The sequence below is a fragment of the Xiphophorus hellerii genome, chromosome 12 (genome assembly GCF_003331165.1).
Source record: "Xiphophorus hellerii strain 12219 chromosome 12, Xiphophorus_hellerii-4.1, whole genome shotgun sequence".
Lineage (NCBI taxonomy): Eukaryota > Metazoa > Chordata > Actinopteri > Cyprinodontiformes > Poeciliidae > Xiphophorus > Xiphophorus hellerii.
In genome coordinates, this window is record NC_045683.1 from 21,316,058 (window position 1) to 21,334,080 (window position 18,023).

The 18,023-nt window shown below is 39.0% G+C and overlaps 1 protein-coding gene across 18 annotated transcripts in view; it reads right to left on the reverse strand.

Moving 5' to 3' along the window:
* The window catches only part of trpm3 (transient receptor potential cation channel, subfamily M, member 3), a 151,266-nt gene that overhangs the window by 116,014 nt on the left and 17,229 nt on the right, over positions 1-18,023 (reverse strand). For 4 of the 18 annotated variants that reach the window (XM_032579408.1, XM_032579404.1, XM_032579405.1 and 1 more), the window contains exon 1: positions 9,090-10,381. The exons of 12 other annotated variants lie outside the window; for them this stretch is intronic. In XM_032579408.1, coding sequence (XP_032435299.1) covers positions 9,090-9,179 — 90 coding nt within the window. In that variant the 5' untranslated portion in view covers positions 9,180-10,381. Of the gene's footprint in view, positions 1-9,089; positions 10,382-18,023 lie in introns of those variants that run through there. 2 more of the 18 variants (XM_032579411.1, XM_032579410.1) reach the window with 1 other exon arrangement.

An 18,023-nucleotide genomic window follows, 5' to 3' on the forward strand; every position in this document is an offset into this window, starting at 1 on the left:
GGCCCTTTTCAGAGGGGTCCCTGTGAGTGACATCTGTGCTGCAGCCAGCTGGTCTTCACCGCACACTTTTGTTCGGTTTTATCGTCTGGATGTGACAGCCCCTTCTGTGGCTCATTCTGTTCTTTCTGCTGGGTTGGAGGTTTCAAACTAGCTCAGTGCTTTTGTCTTAGGTTTGATGGCTGCTCCGCGGGGCGTGTATATATGTCCCATACTCTATGTGTTGTACCGAGTGAATCGACTGAAAGGGAACGTAATGTTATGCATATAACTACTGTTCCCTGAAGGAGAGGAACGAGGTACAACACCTTTTTTCTGCCCCGCCAGTCAGCCTGGCTCGGTGAAGAGCGGCCATCGAACTGAATAATGACTGTGATGGGGGTGTATTTATATGCAGGCGGGGCCTGCCACCCATCATCACAGGTCATTTGCCTTACGGCGTGATTAAAGGTTTCTTCAGTTAGGCCACGCAGGGCGTGATATCCCATACTCTATGTGTTGTACCTCGTTCCTCTCCTTCAGGGAACAGTAGTTATATGCATAACATTACGTTTTGTGCTGGTTGTCACAGCAAGATATTCTAACTCTTGGTTTACCCTAGTTTGTTTCTTCTTTTGTTTCCAAATCATTTTTCATCCCCGTGTGAGTTCCTGGTAAACGGATATAATTTCTCCAGGGCAAAATATTTTGATGACTTTGCACCTGCTACAGTAAAAATAATTTCTGGTACACCAAAAGCACCCTGGAGAAATATGGAGAGTGTAAGGACACCTAAAAGATCTTTATGAAGTGAATGACCACAGTATCATCACTGATAGAGATCAATCTAAATGTGTTATCACTAAACAAAATAATAAAAAATAAATTACTTTAGCAACTGGCTATCTTAAATAGCAGCAAATAATGGTGGCATTTTTTTATTTTGAGCACAGCTGAGATTAGTACCAGTCCTTTCATCTGACTCTATAAATGCTCTATAGAAAAAAAAATGTTTTCCTATAGAACATTTTTCTTTTTCATATATTTGCACGTTAATGTTCACACTAGGACTATATGCAAATTGTTGCCAGTAGAAATATTACTGTGTTTACAGTGCTGTGAATAAATTATGTGAACTGTTGGTGGTGAATTACTTCAAAGGTTAGTTTCTCTCTCTTGTTGAGTCTGAGCATGAAAGAAACATGAAGTGGCAAAAAGCGGCACAAATGCTCAAAAGGAGACAAATTGCAAGCACGGCTATTTTCATGCACATCCAACCAAATCATCCATCCATCCATCCATTTTCAGCTTAATCAAAGATCGAGTCCCAGAGGCAGCCTTCCTTCTCCCCAGCCAATTGGGCTAGCTTCTCTGGGGGAATCCCAAAGCTACCCAGGTCAGCGTGAAAGATGATCCCTCCAGGTTTTCCTGGGTCTTCCCCTGGTTGCCTCCCGGTGCCACATGCACACATAAATTTACAGTACAAGTTCTCTGAACATCATCTGCACTCCTTTTCTGTGCAGGACTTGAAGCAGGATTCATGACATATGGTGTGCATACATAATTAAACAATTTCCAATCACTTGCAATATGTTTTCTTCTCATCACAACTAATAAGCCAAAGGTCAGTGTTCAGAGTTGATAACTTCACTGCTGTGAGAAAGCCCACCTGCAAGCGGGAGTTGTTTGCAGATGGATGTGGTTTGTGTTTATGCAACATTTGTCCACCTATATAGATTTTAGAAACCTTAACAGCAAAATCTTTTAAACCTGCCGTGTCTTTTAGCATCAGTTTTCATTAATTATTTAACAACTGACTTTTAGATACAGAGCAGTCAGTTTCTTCAATTAAGAACAAATATATTTGTACAAAATATCCATAAAGACATGCTGACCTTTAGTTTCCAGCTAGTTCCTTTTTTAAGGAAAATCTAAAAATCCTTTGAAAGACATCTGCACAAAACACTGTCATAAAACAGCTTGATGCACTTCTGATGTTATGTTGAACTGTGCAAAACAGGAAATACAGTCATTGTGAGCACGAATAAAGAAATTACATTTTAATTGGCAGCTTATGTTCTCGTTTTGGCTCATTAGAGAGATAATGTTTTAATTGAAATCGCACAAATGGCGCATTTGCTTTATAATTTAGACATACACAATATACTCAGACATAGCCTGCAATAATGAGGACATTTCCTGTGGAGAGAAAAAGAGGAAGGGGAAATCGCTCACTTAAACATAAAATATATGTGGCAAAACATAGCTAAATAGTGAATATTTAATCAATGTTTGTGTGCAGTTTATATCTAAAGATTTTGTAAATGATACCTTGTTATTTAGACAATATATAAGGAGGACTGATTTCTAAAACAAATTTATTTCACTCAATTCAGAAAGTGAGACCCATTTTTGCGTAGATTTTTTTAACATACATTTTAGTTTTAAAGTAAGTTTTTAATTCAGAAATTTGGACTCAATGCAAGTAAGTTTAGTATCTGTTTAAAGGTAATTTTCAAAAGCTAACTTTATTCTGACAAATGAGCCTCATTGAAACTTCTAACTTATTTAATATGACTGTACATGCACTTGGTAGTTGATTGTGTTTCCTTTTGCAAAATTACTCCATTACTGTTTGCTGAGGAGTCGAGAAAAGTCATGTTGTTTTATTTGTGGCCTTTAGCACATCTCCGTTGTGTGGTCTGGATTCTCTCGTCTTCCTATTAACAAAACTTCATAATTTCCCTATGGTGTTTTGTCAGACTTGTTTGCACACTGGCACGATAGTCATTAAAGCACGTATTGGTACCATGAGCAAAAATCGCAGGGCAAATGAGGTCATTACCTTGTCATTCTCTACATGATGTACTAACCTTTTGTTTAGAGGCAACTTGTAATGAAAAAGAAAACTGATAGTTAATCAAAGGACAATGAGAAAGCATCATTTTAGGATACAGACAGGGATGCACCACGGGGTTTGAGACCTACATAAACTGATCCATGAACAACACCGTCCCCATCAGAACCGTGATATTCTCCCGCAATAAATAACCTTAAACAATAATGAGCTAGACAAACAGCTTATCAAAAGAAAAAAGCCTCCAATGAGGAAAACCTTTTTGTATTGATATCTATATGTAAGCAAGTCAAAATAAAACTGAAGAGCAATCTCAAACAAAACAATAAAATAGATGTCTCAGATCCCTGGGTGTCTGGACAGAACCAAGGAATTGAACACATTTTTAAATTGGTTTAACTCAGAAAGAAGTTCGATTCCTGCTCTACAGCCCTGGAGCCAATCAAACCTCTAAACCTCAAACCTCAAAGCAGGCAGCACTGTGAGGTTTGAAGTATTTGAGTTCTCTGGAGCAATTAGCACAATTCAGCATTATCTACTAATTCAGAAAATCCAGAAGACACATATGGCTGCCTTATCAATTGTCTGGATCTACAAATACTGGACAAACAACCATTTTTGAGACTGAGGGATTATGTGTGTGACCAGGGGGTCAGCAATGCAGGAGTTCCACAGAGAACCGTGCCCTTACCATTACTTTTCACTCTTCAGTACATCTCAGACTTCCAGTGTGATGGACAATCCTGGGAATTGTCTGCTCCAAATTGTCTGACATAACAGGGTCTTAAACCAGATGATTTTTCAGAGCTGATGTAATATAGATGCTAACAGATGCTTCCTTCTAAAAGAAATCTCCGAATGCAATGACGTGTTAGAAACATGGATAGTTTGAGTTCCAGCAACATTAATTTCCTTTCGGGAATGTACACTTATGGTATAAAAAAAAAGTGAATTTTGAGTTTTCACTGGCCAAAAGTTACAATCATTGAACTTAAGATACACAAATACTTGCAATAAAACACTCTTTCACTTTTTAAAATGAATTTCTGAAAGAAGTCGACTTTCCACATAATGCTGCAATCTACTGAAATGCACCTGATTAAACACACAAGATGTAAGAAAGGGCTTTTTTTCCCTTCTGAGTATGAGAGTCGTGAACCAACAGAAAATGCAATCAGTTAATCAAAGCTTGGAAATTAGAAGAATCCCAGCTGTCCTAATTTGCATGACTTGAGTTTTTTCTTTCTTTTCTTTTTTTTTTTACCAAAAGAAATCTAATTCAGAGTCTCAAAAAGGAGCCTGACATCTATCTAAACCACTCCATTAAATCACAAATAATGTTTTTATTGTGGACAAGACACCTTAGAGAAAGCAGCAGTTTTGATGTCATGCTGTCACTCTGGAAGCTGTTTGAGATGGATGCCCAAAGGAAATAAGCAATTCTTCAAATGTGTTAGTGTTACTCTGCCGTTGTTTTGCTGTATCTAGGTGCCTTACTGTACTGTTACTGTAAATACAAAAATATTTAGTGCCATCTATGGGTGAAAACATGTATGTTCCTTCTTAATGTATTTAATTTTGGATATACTGTAAAGATAATATATTTTATATGAGGAGTTAAGTGCTCCCATAAAAGCTAAATTGCATAAAATAAAGCAAAGATCTGCAACGGAGAAACTTTTAACATGATGATGAAATTATTTTTAGCAGTGATGAAAATATATTCAGAGCCTAACAACAGATTCCACCCCCTGTGTGTCTCGAACATGACAGAAAGTTATTTGTGCTTTATGTTAATAGACAGCAGGCAAAGAGATACAAGGTACTAAAATAAGTAAGATGCCAGAAGGATGATGAAAGACACAATGAGACAGACATCACAAAGCAAAGATGCAAGAGAGGGAAAAAAGAGAACTTAAAATAGTTTACAAAGAGAACAAAAGCACATATTTTAATTCTAAGCTTCATTTTTGTGGCTCTAGAATTGCAGGGTAGAAAGACACTGATTGAACCTTTGAACAAAAAAAGCACAATAAATTCAGATGATGTCATTCCGAAACTACAAAAACTTGACCGAGGTGAAGTAAAGGAGGGTTTTAGATGGGAGGATGAAATAAGATTTCCAGTTTTGTTTCTCAGTCTAAAGTTGGTGTACACAAAATTCAAAGCTTAACTTAGTACTGGGTTTAGACTGAGCTGCTGCCAGTGCCAAATTATTTCAAGAAGAAGCCAAATGTATAGAGACTAAAGTTGTTCAACGTTAAGTTAGTTATTAATATTTGAATAAAAGAAGAACATACGGTACATTGATAGGTCTAGCATTAGTTGAGCTAATTCCTATTCTAGGTTTCATTACTCTGGCTGTCAGCATACTAAAGTATTTTATAATGTCAAATACATCAGAAACCAGAAATGTACACTGTGTAAAAATGCAACATTTTTCTCACAGTCTGGCAATGTATCACAAAGATACTTTTCCTCTTTTAAGAATTCTTCACCTATTTACAAGCTTCTCACAGAAGCTTGATGGGATTTTCACCCATTCCTTGTGAAAGAACTGACGTAACGGAGGCCGCCTTTCTCCCACACACTTTTTCAGCTCTGCCCACAAATTTTCCATAAGGCTGAGATCACGACTTTGTTATGGTCACTCTAAAACACTGAATTTGCTGTACCTGAAGAAATTTGCAACTAATTGGGCAGTCTGCCTTAAGTTATTCTGCATTGCTAGGACTCATGTATGGCCCCCCCCTTAATCCACAGAGGCAATTTGGACCCCGCTTACATTTGAGGTTACAATATTTGTACAACAGTGAGTAGAGCACAGGGGTACACAAAACCACCATAAGCTGCCATGTCAACTGGCTCTGCAGGACCACATTACAGACGCACATACTTATTGTCAGGCAGGTGCACTGATGCAAGCATAGACAATCTGCAAGACAATTTTTCCTGTGGGGAGATGACAGGAAAAAAAAAAACACAGAGCCACACGCCAGTCTAACTCTGCATTTGGCAGGAGGTGGGAGGTAAGAGGTCAGAGTATGGGGGAAAAAATGTGTGCCAGGCAGAAATTTCCAACAATAATGGCACAATGTTAGGTTAATTTCTGTCTGACAGTCTAATATATCTCTGGGGAAATCCCAACACTGTACAAAGTGAAGACCAACATTCCTTCTTATTCATCAGACAAACTCAGGCAAACCTTAACTCTATCAGCAATATTCTATAATTATAAATGTATCCATTTTGTAAAATATTTTGAAACTAGTTCATGGAACAGTTTAGGAAAAAATCTCCTAATAACCCGTCATATAAGCAAGATAAATCATAGAGCTGTTTTTAAATTATCCTTGGAAATAGAAAAACAATACAACAAGAACAACCATGTTACCACTGCAGAGTTAAAAAAAATCATCTCTAAATGTACAAACAGTCCACTCCATTATCTGCAGAACTCCAAGACAAGCAAAATCATTGTACTTAGTAGCAATTAGGTGATCACCAAAACCAAACAGCAACGAGAAAGACAAGATGCATGAAAGCAGTAAAAAATAACAAAAATGAATCCATCCATCCATCCATCCATCTTCTTCCGCTTATCCGAGGTCGGGTCGCGGGGGTAGCAGCTTCAGAAGGGAGGCCCAGACTTCCCTCTCCCCAGCCACTTCTTCTAGCTCCTCCGGGGGAATCCCGAGGCGTTCCCAGGCCAGCCGAGAGACATAGTCCCTCCAGCGTGTCCTGGGTCTTCCCCGGGGCCTCCTCCCGGTGGGACGTGCCCGGAACACCTCACCAGGGAGGCGTCTAGGAGGCATCCTGACCAGATGCCCGAGCCACCTCAACTGGCTCCTCTCGATGTGAAGGAGCAGCGGCTCTACTCTGAGTCCCTCCCGGATGACTGAGCTTCTCACCCTATCTCTAAGGGAGAGCCCAGCCACCCTACGGAGAAAACCCATTTCGGCCGCTTGTATCCGCGATCTCGTTCTTTCGGTCATGACCCAAAGCTCATGACCATAGATCATAGAAAGCAGTAAAAAATAACAAAAATGAATTATGTTAGAAAATTAATATCCACCCATTTTCTTTTCTTTGTTAACCCACTGTCCCCCGGCGTTAACTTCCTCATCTCTTGAGATGTTGCCCCAATGTTTTGTTTTTTCTTACTGCCATCTACTTTTTGAAGTGCACCAGTCCCTCCTGGAGCAAAATGCTCCACAACATGACACTACCATCCCTGTACTTCCTAGGTAGATCAGTTTCTCTAGCATTCTCCCTTTTACCACAAACTTCATGTTTAGTTTCAGCAGATCACAGGAGATGTTACTAAACAAATTAAGGTATTTGACTTGTGTAAATCTGCAAACTGACTTTTTATGTTGCTCTTGAAGTGATTGCTTCTTCATTTTAGTCACTCAAGAGCATTGGTACTCTCTTACCAGCTTCTGCCAGAATCTTAACAAAGTTTTGCTTTCACCATCATCTCTGGGACACAGAATAAGCTTCCTTCCTTAATAGTGTGATGGCTGGGAATTCCCTCTGTATTTATACTGGAGTGTATACTGCTTAACGGGGTGAACATGGCAGCTTCGGGGATCTGGAAATTGTACTCAAGAGTCAGACAGACTTATGGAGGTCTACAATTCTCCCTTAAATATCTTGACCAATATTTTTTGGTTTTTCAGTGATGTCACGCAGGGAAGCACTGTGTTTAATGAGTTACATTAAAATACATCCACAGGTTTGCAGAACTCAAATGGGAAAAAAAGTGTCGACATTTAAGCCATCAAATGCCTCCAAAGCTATGACATAATCTTCTGGGCTTTCCTGATTTGTTTAAAGGCACAGTATTATTAGTGTATTTAAAGCTCTCAAGGAAGTAATACAGCTATATAATACAGAACAATTATATGATGAGAAAAAAAATAGATAAATTAATCATTTCTTACTCTAGTATCACTTTTTTCTATGGCTGTAGTAGACATCACTCTTTTCAGTGTAAATTGACCAAATTAGATGATGATAAAGTAAAATGTGTTAAGAACATGAACCTCATGTTAAGCTCTGCAGCATGTGTTGCCATCCACACTCCCCCCACACAGACTGTGCAGATTCAATCAAGGTTTTACAGCGACATTCATTTAACCACGGCATACAAATGCAAATGCACGACACATGAGTCGAGGCACTCTGGTTGTGTGGTTCAACATCACAGCAAAACTGCTCTGTGAGGTACTTTGATGGAGCCAGATCAAAGGAGAGTGAAGAAGAGGTATTCAGAACCTCCAACAATAGCCCTCTGAACAGAGCGCCTATAACTGGCTTATAAAATCACAAGAGTGCACAAAGATGAGGTTTTAGGATACAAATGCCTGTAAGTGAGCTGTATAAAAGGACTGTGGATTTATAGAAGTGACAAAACATTCAAATATCAAATGATGCTCTAGTTCCCATTGTGCATGTCTACTCAGGCGATGTGAAAATAGACTTCCGACTAAACCTTTGCAACTCAAAATTAGCAGACAAAGCTGTCATTATCCTATTAGCATTATTATGTGATGAGTGATTCATCATATGAGATCTGGAATTGGATTCAAAACGTCCAAGTCTTTCTGTTCTCCAGTAGAGCATTTTCTTCTAAGTAAGATATTCCTGCAAATTCCTCTTTTTAGCTCTCATATCTTGAATTACTCTAATCACAAATCAGCAGTTTATAGCCTCTGCACTTTTGTTAGTTTTGTAAATAAACTTTTGAAATTGACCCTGTGATGTCCTTGCATCTTTCCCCCTCCACTTTCTTTGTCATTTTTTCTTCTTCAACACTTTCCTCACCCTTCTCTCTCATATTTGTCCCACTCTCTCTGAACCTCTCTAGCATTGTGCTCCCGCTTTTCCCTGACTCCATTTTTATCCGCCACTCTTTGCACATCCCCACTCCTCCAGCCCTTTGAGCTCCCCTCTGAGAGCGTTACGCTGGCAGCTTTGCCCCACTTTTTCTTATTTTCAACTGAAAAATACCCACTGCCCTCCCTTTAATGAAAGCCATGCATTCACCGATTTAAAGCACAATAAATAATTTTCTTCTGTAAGAAAATTCTTCAGTGTTCTCACTAAAGAATGTTAACAGCTGTCTTCCTTTGGAGAGGAGCAGAAAAGCAGGAGAGCTGCCTGACATATTTTTTCCCATCTCCCTGGGCATCTATTTTTTAGCTCATTTGCACTCTCTGCTCTCTTGTGATTTTTATGTCTTTTTTTTTACCTTTAGCAGGCGCACAGATGGCAGAAAGGCTGCATGGCACAGTTTCCTGATGGTCCAGTTAAGTGGTCTTGGTGCGTCCAGCTGGTTCATGGTGTCCACTCTTCACGCTGCAGCCACTGGTGCCCGGCAGCTTTCCCCGGCACCAGGATTAGTTCTGCCCCTCGAGGGGGGCAAAAATGGGACAGGGTCTCCAACTCCAACTGCCGAAAAACGTGCAAGTCCCAGGGCATGACCCTCGACATGCAACCATCAGCCGCCACCGCCACCACCTTGAAGCCTCGACTCCTCCAAGCCAGTAAACCTCTCACCCCTCTCCTCCTCCTCCTGTCCTCCCCTGTTCTCCAGCTCCCACAGATCCAAGGAATCCAAGGCAAGGCAAACCTGGCGCACCAAGAGCAGCTAAATCCTCCTCTGCAAGAAGCCAGAGTGTGCTCAGCCCTGGCGCGAAAAGATCCCCAGAGCGTACAGCCTTTCTCCAAACGGCAAAGCAAAGCACAGCAATGCCCAGCAGGGATGCAAGCCTGTGGTGTGACAGAGATGCAGGTAGAGAAAGAGAAAGTGAGGAAGAGAAGGAGATGTGGAGAGAGGAGATGTGAGCAGTGCGGTAAAGCACGGAGGGGAGAGGAAGAAGGATCGTAGCGCAGAGCGCATAAGCAGAGAGGAGACTTAGATTTGAGACTGCATGCACACTCCTATCTCCAAGATGAAAACAGAGAGAATGGAAAAGAGAGAGAGAGAGATGGAGAGAGAGTGAAGAAAAAAAAGAGATGGAATAATGATATCAAGCAAAACTGATGAACCAGCTGAAAATATGGAGAGAGGAGAGAATGATTGTTTCTGTACATGGAAAAAGGAGGAGTGATGGAGAGATACAGTGGTAGGAGGGCTGATGGAGAGAATGGGAAGAGAAGGAAGAGATGTGATGAGGCACCATGTGGAAATGGGTTGCAGCAGAGCCGAAGCTCTGTCTTAAAGAGTGCCTTCAGATGGAGGCTGAAGATGGAAGCACATGAAACAAGTTGGTGCGGCAGCAACAGAGAGGAGTGCGACCTACTTAGAAATCCACACGTGAGACATCATAATTATGCAGGAAATTCTCCAAAGTGGTTTAGAAACCTCTGACGGGACTGATGCTGCGACTGTCACTGTGGATAAAATCTTCTTCGTTGCCCTCAAGCATCTCTCTTTCGCCTTCGCTCATTTGCTGAAATTTATTGCACCAATTGACTCTTGCTTTCTTCCTGTGCACTGGTTGACACTTGTTTTTCAGCCTCTTTTGACGAAAGTGGGGTGGAAAAAAAGCTGGGGGTTTTTTCAGATGAAATAACCAGAAGAAAAAACAATTTCTCCAGCAGAGTTTGTCTTTAAGAAATAGCTTAAGCTGATAACGTCTACTGTAAAAGACAAATAAATTTTAAAAAATGACGGTAATAGTAACTATTCCAGGCATCACCTGCCATAGTATGGCAGGTGATGCCTAATTGTCTGTGTCTATAAGGACATGACAAGTAGCAATGAATTACAGCTGTTTTTTATTTCATTGGTTTTAAATCAGGAAATCAACTCATGACGCATTAAACTAAGAAGTCCAACCATTTTCACTCATCAACTGACAGCATTTTTTTTGAGTTTAGTAAAACCAGATGACGTTTAGGGAAATATGATTTGGTGCATAATTGCAGTTAGTTTTTTAAACTCCAACATTTTTGGGTTGCATTCAAAACTGCTACTTCTATCAAAAAGCACGAGGCATATTTATTTCTATTTTATATGTAAAAAAGAACAACTTGTTAAAAAAAAAAAAACAGAACAAAAAATCCCTTGTTTACCTTACAAAGATACGCTAAAATAGTATAATCAGATTTTTGGGAACTCATAAACAGACTATTAATCCTCGGTTAATTGAAAAGAAAAAAAGTTACCGTTATGTTTCAAACCAAGTGATTAGTATCAGAGGTGGTTTCAACCTTTTCATCCGCCGTCCAACTTATTTAAAGGGAATATACAGGTGGGCACGTCCCACCGGGAGGAGGCCCCAGGAAAGACCCAGGACACGCTGGAGGGACTATGTCTCTCGGCTGGCCTGGGAACGCCTCGGGATTCCCCCGGAAGAGCTGGAAGAAGTGGCCGGGGAGAGGGAAGTCTGGGCCTCCCTTCTGAAGCTGCTATCCCCACGACCCGACCCCGGATAAGCGGAAGAAGATGGATGGATGGATGGATGGATGGATACAGGAAGTATTGCAAGGCAGTTTAGTTCTGTTAAATGCAACACACTGGTAAGAGACCAAAGAGACTACAGGGAGAGATGTGTAGGCATATCTACGTTGAAGATAAAGGCTACAAGATAAAGATGCATCTAGAAATCTTGTGTTTAAATGGAATAAGATGAAAAACCAGTAATGCGATTAGCTCTTTGAAAGGAGACTGCTTTCTATGACATGTCAAGACGATTCAAGGTGAGAAACAGAGAGAGAGACTGAGATTTTCCTGCAGATCACAGAAAGGTTGAGTAGAGCACAGCTTCTCACTTTGGGCCTCTTCCTTGTGATTCTATTGCCATCTGCAGAAATGCAGTGTACGTGCTGCTCAATGTGATAATGGTGGAGAAAGAGCTTGTTGTTCCAGGAAAACTGTTTATCCGCCATCATCGGTGGCCAATCTAACTAGTTTGCACATTCACTGCAGGCTCTGGGATGGGGAACCAGCTGTAGCCTAGCAGCTAGCAAGGGGAATGGAGAGAGCAGCGTGTACACAAGAGTGATTGATAGCGCTAAGACCCTCCTGCTGGCTCTGATTATACATCAGCTGTGAATTTCTGCAGATGGCTGTAGGACCATGGGGAGAAGACAGAGGACCTAGACTTTTTTTTAACTACATAGTGACAGTTTCAACAAATATGTAAAAAACATATTGTTTATCGACGTTACATACTGCAACCTCCAAGGTATTATGAAAAATATTAGAAAGGCCAAGGTCTATATCAGCAGATCTAAGCTTTACAAAAATAAGATAACAGGAATCAGCCACAATATCCTGCTCATTGCATCTCTATTGACCTCTTTCCTGTGACAAAAATAGCTAATTGTAAATAAAGATATAAGGTTCATTAACAACCTTCAAAGCGAACAACGTGAGAGAAAATACAAACTCAAGTTGATCAGATAGACAAGTGGTAGAAAAAGAGCAAAATAAACTATTCAAGATGGTCTCCAAGGTCAAGATGGACCATTTTCTGATTACAACATCCGTTTTATTTTGAACCTCAAGAGGTTCTATATAAGAAAACCTATTAGGGTTTCACTGTTGACAGAAAACACAAAAAAGCAAGACTCATTTACTAAGATGAGAGCGGGCAATCAGCCATGTTATTAAAATTGGGCAAGTGAGACAAAACTGGAGATTTCACTTTGAGACCTTTGACATAAGCTTTATGTTTACGAAAGGAAAAATTAAGTTTTCAATTAAAAATCCACAACACCTACTGTGGGCTGAGTGGGATTTGTTTTGTTCTGGGGCTGCTTTGCTGCATCTGGCACAGAAAACCTTGAAATTACACAGAGCACAATGAAGTTTCAAAACCACCAGGGCATCCTGGAGAGAAACACACTACTCACTGTCAAGAGAGCTCAGCCTGTGCTGCAGGTCAAGGGTAGAAAAGGAAAATAAACTGAAACCACTCAAGAATGGCTGAGAATTAAACCTGGAAAATTCACATCCTCTCTGCGAGTCCAGATCCCAATAAAATTGGACATCTGTGAAAAGATCTGAAAATTACAGTGTGGAGATGCCACCCTTAAAATGCCAGGTAGTTTGCTCAGAAATAGTGGCTCAACTTACCTGTTGTCAAGTTCTGACATAGAGAAGTACAGAAATTACTTGCTAGCAGTTATTGTTCCCAAATGGCGCGGCCACAAAATATTAAATTATTTTATTTTTAGTTAATTATGTGAAGATTTAACTAACTCAGTGATCAAAACCAAAGCCTGATTTGTCTTAAACAATTACATTTGAATTAATTCAGCTGATTTTGTTAGGTTCTTTTTTTGTTTGTTTTTTAAGAAGGCTGTTATAGTGTCTGCATTTGTACAAAGTGATTTGTAATACAACATTCAGCTTGATGCTGATAACAAAATGTGTTTTTGTTAATGTACATATACTCCTTAATTATTTGGCAGAAAATTCAAAGTTTTCCCTTTGACATTTTCGAGCATTTAACAAGGCTATTGTTCTGTCAGACATGGCCTCCTTTGCAAAGTGAATCAAATCTGAGGACGGTAATGTTTGACTGCAATGCAGTTTTTGACTGCAAACAAGGAAAATGGACAAGCTATTTTGGCTTTATCTCAGCTGCATTTCTATTTGGAGTTACACGTTTCAAGAGAAGTGTGATCCTTGTGACAGATTTGACATGTTTTCTTCATCTGAGAAAGCATTAACTCTCTTGTGAAATCAGAAAATTAAAAGCTCTGAAATTTCACAATGGGTTGATGACAATAGCATCTTAAACTGCTTTTGTAACACATACCATAACTCAGTCAAGACATGAAGTCTGCAAAGACAAATGTTAGCAGTGTTACTGGAAAAAAATGAATCTAATTTATTACTTCTCTCTTGAGCACGTCATTATGTCACAGTATGACTGGATTCAAAATACATAGGATTTTTTCTTCTAAAGTATGCATATGCGATGCTGAACTTCAGGGTATTCAGAATTTAAAAAAGGCCTTTTCTTTTCATGATTTTTAAAGTGAACAACATCCCAATCTATTAGTGCATGCCCCAATTCCTCCTTTGAGTCACCATCCTGTGTTTAATCCTTGTTTTGAACCAACAGTTAATCACTGACATTAACAGCATCCACATCACCAACCATGCAGTCATTCCAAGTCTCTCTGAGCCATCCGTCAGATCAGACATGGAGTGAATTTATGGACATAAAGAATAAAAACAAAAGTAATGCCAGTCCAACTTCCCTACCCCTAACCCTCCAAGTCACACCTGTCCATTTTACTCTATTAAGTGGTTGCGCAAACGCAGCTCAGTGAATCACTCTGCACTGCCCACATCTTGACCCTAGATGGCAGCCTTCAAATGCACATTATTCTCATCCATTTCCCAGCAACAGAATTCAACAGAAATAAAAAACATGAGCAAAACTGAAACACTAATGAACTAGAAGCTGTTCTTAATCAAAACGAAACGGAGGATTCTGCCGTTTTTTTTATTTCAAAGGTATGAAAATATTTAACACAGTAAGTCGGGTCAACGTCATCTCCCTGATAAAAAGCTTAGTATAAATCATCAACAAAAGAGGGCATCTGTTTAACACATGCACACAACACAGATGGTTTCTCATTTCTTCTCTCCTCTTGCTTTTCATGGCTGCACCAATTATCACAATGTTAAAAGCTACTCGTGTCTTGGCACAGAACAAGACTTGACAAGATGAGATTTGATTTTCACACATTCATGTCTCCCACTGGGTACTGTAAAGTGGAAGATGAAGAAATTGATTTACAATAAATTTACTGTAGAGTTTTCGGTCGGAGCTTGCATAACGTATAAAAATCTAAACTTTACAATAAACTAAAAATGGTTTGTTATCACAACCAAAATGGATTGAGCAGGTCTCAGAAATTATTCATGATAAAACCAGCTGGGACCTACATGTGTAGAAGTATTTAACTGCACATGATTCATCTGCTCTACATGTCCTATGGAAGTTGACCCAGTGATATGGAAAAAATTTAAAATCTCAGTACGCTGAAAGCAGAGCAGACAAATTTGGATCACAAGAAAATTGCAACGTGAACTAAAACTGGTCCGTCAGACAAAACACATGCAAAGCTCATACTACAAAACCTACAATGGTCTGCTGGAGTGTTGGCCCAAGCAGATTCCCAAACCGCCCTCACTGGTGATATTATTTGTGACTCTGTGTCATATCAGTCACATAGTAGAATAAGAGATGCTCAAATTATGGCTTGGATCAGTGTGCATCAGAGTGTAGTTTTGATAGAGAATTTCTTTCTGCACTTTTTCTTGATTGACTTGCCCGTATGGTTTGAATCATGGAAATTATTAATAAAATTAGCCTCTCAAAAAATGCTACAGTTGAAATGCAAGTCAGAAGGTTTTAAATAGAGAGTGATGGATAAGATTTTATTTGAAAAAAACAAACAAAAACATAGGGGGCATGGTGTCATTGGTGACACTTCTTGATATTTATTCATTATTTCTAGTGGGAGTTTCTTTTTTTTTTTTTTTAAACAAAAGCAAAGTCTTTTATTGATGTGATCCAGAGTTGTATATACATGACAAATTCAATAAATCAACATTTCTGTATGGAAAGGGCAAAGCATGACAAGGTAAGAAACCTGGCTGTATCTGGAGTATCTCCGCTAGCTGACCCTGGGCCGAGTCTGTAGGAGTCGCGTGGGAGAAGTTCTCTGACATGAAAAGGTTTTGCCTTTTGTCAGGTTCAGCATCTATCTGAGTAATGATGACAGTGCGGTGCTTTTTCACTGTGTATAAAGATTGTAAACTAAATGAAAGACAAGGACAGAGAAAGATGAAAAGAAAAGCAGAGACATGAGGACGGATACCTTTTTCTTGTTACAATGAATGGTAGGAAAGAAGCACAGGTTGGTAATGTCTGACAGCTGAGAACACAAAATTAATAAGACAAGTTGAAGCAGCTCATGAAAGCCACAGTGTTTCGAGAGGAATGTAGTAATCTAAAGCATTAAAATACTTGGAAAAAACGAAGAAACCTTAGAAAAAGAACATTGAGCTGCCAAACTGTGATTTAATAAAATCATCAGCCTTTCACTGAAACAATACATTGCAACAAAAAAAGTAGTCTGAACATTGAAAGAGTAGATTTTTAAAAAAAAAAGATGTAATAAAGTTTTTTCACATAGTCAACATAAGCTTTTTTATATAAAAATAGACTTGATGTGTGTTTTGCACAATTTCAGTGTAAAAACATAACAGGTTTTACCTAATATTTGAAAAAAAGTATTGTTCTTTTCATCAAAAATAGTAGTTCTTGAGTGTCTCTTTCTGCTAAAAAAATATTAAGTCCAATAACAAAAGAACTGGTTTACATTTTTGTACACAACAAATCTTGTTGCAACTACTAGCTTAAACAAAAACTATGCTATATTTACCATCTTTGCCTATGTTGCACTTTACAATGGTGCATGGAAAGCTTTTAAAGATGCTTTAGTTCGTAAATGCAAAGAACACAAACTATCATCTGCTTCTAGCAACCAATGGCTTTCTATTGACACATGAGGAAGACATGAGGAAGGATGGAAGAAAAGGACTCGGGTAGAAAGACAGAAGGAAAATGGCACAAGGCAGGGTAGAATGAAAGGACAAAAAGTAAGGAGAAAATGAAATGAAGTAAATATGAATATATGGTTTTGACATGTTGGCATCAAGAAAAGCTGTTCTGTAAACTGACTATGTTAAGGTTGAATTTTTTGTTTGTTTGTTAGAAAAGTAACTGATAAGAGAAGACCTTCCTTCTGTTATCGCTCTATAGACTGGCATTATTTGCTTAATAGTGACACCTATTGTTTGGAATATGAACTGTGGCAAAAAACAGGGCAAAAACGGCCTGGGTAAAAGAACCATTTTGTTGTGTTTTTTTTGGTGCTTTAAATATTCCCCAGTTAAACTAAACATTAACAACAAATTTACTATAATAATTGAAACTAGTGATGGTTTTATCAGCATTCCATAAAAGCTGGTTTATAAAACTACAGAAGAATGAGGTAATCAAAGCTGATGTGCTGTAGGAAGAATGGAGAGAACGATACTCTCAGATAGATCTCCTTTGTGCCACATCGGCACCATATTCTAATCCTTCACAATCTATTTTTAATTTTTCTAACCCCACTACCTTATTATATATTTAATCGTGAGCATTTTACCAGCACTGTTCCACTAATGTCAACAAATTTATTAAGTTTGAAGAATAAACAAAGTTGTACTTAAGCATCAACAATGCAAATCCTCATTAACCATTATCTGAAAACCTGGCATACGAATGATCAACTGAGAGACGATGAATCTCTCAGCTTCTGTGGATTTTTTCCCCCAGTTTCTTAGAGGCATCAGTTTCAGAGACTGCCTGTCTCCTGTCAGTTCTTTTTAAGTCACTTACTTTTCAAAAACACTTCCTTTTTTCCTCCTCATGCACAGTTGTGCCTGAATAAATCTGAAATACACTGCACGCCGTGACAAGATATGTCAAGTTTTTACCTAATGGCTTATAGAGAATCACCTTGTCGGTGCAAAAATATTTTACGTCAGTCAAATTGGAAAGCATATGGCAATTTACTAGAAGTGGGAAAACAGATGGGAATAATGTGTCTAAGTGAGAGGCTGCTGCTTCTGCGGGGCATCTAAAGGTCCAATTTAAGTCTGATGGTTACCTAAGCTATCCTTTGCAGGCATGTATGATTCCCTTAATTAGGTATCTTTACATGGTTGAATGGCTTGCAGGCCAAAACTAGGTACTTTAATACACAAAAGAAAATACCTTTGTAACAATGGCAATGTAAAAGCACTGAAGTGAAAAGCAATGAAAGATCTTTGGATATCATGCAGTCTTTTTTAAAAATACAAGACAAGTGGGCTTATTTAAAGGAAAATATAAGCAAAATAAGAGATGACTTTTTACTTTCACCCTGTACTGCAAGGCTCATCTAAACGGATAACTTTTACACACAGTCTGATTCATGTGGCAACTAAAATCACGGTAATTTGGGACCATAAGAGCAGATTTAGGTGGCTTCATGTGAAAGAAATGACTAGTCATAATCTGCTGTAGTTGTTACTGGCAGAGTGGGAGCATATTTTATATCCACCAACAGCATGTGGGTGTTCTGCAGCTCATTTACTCTCTTAGACATCTTTGCA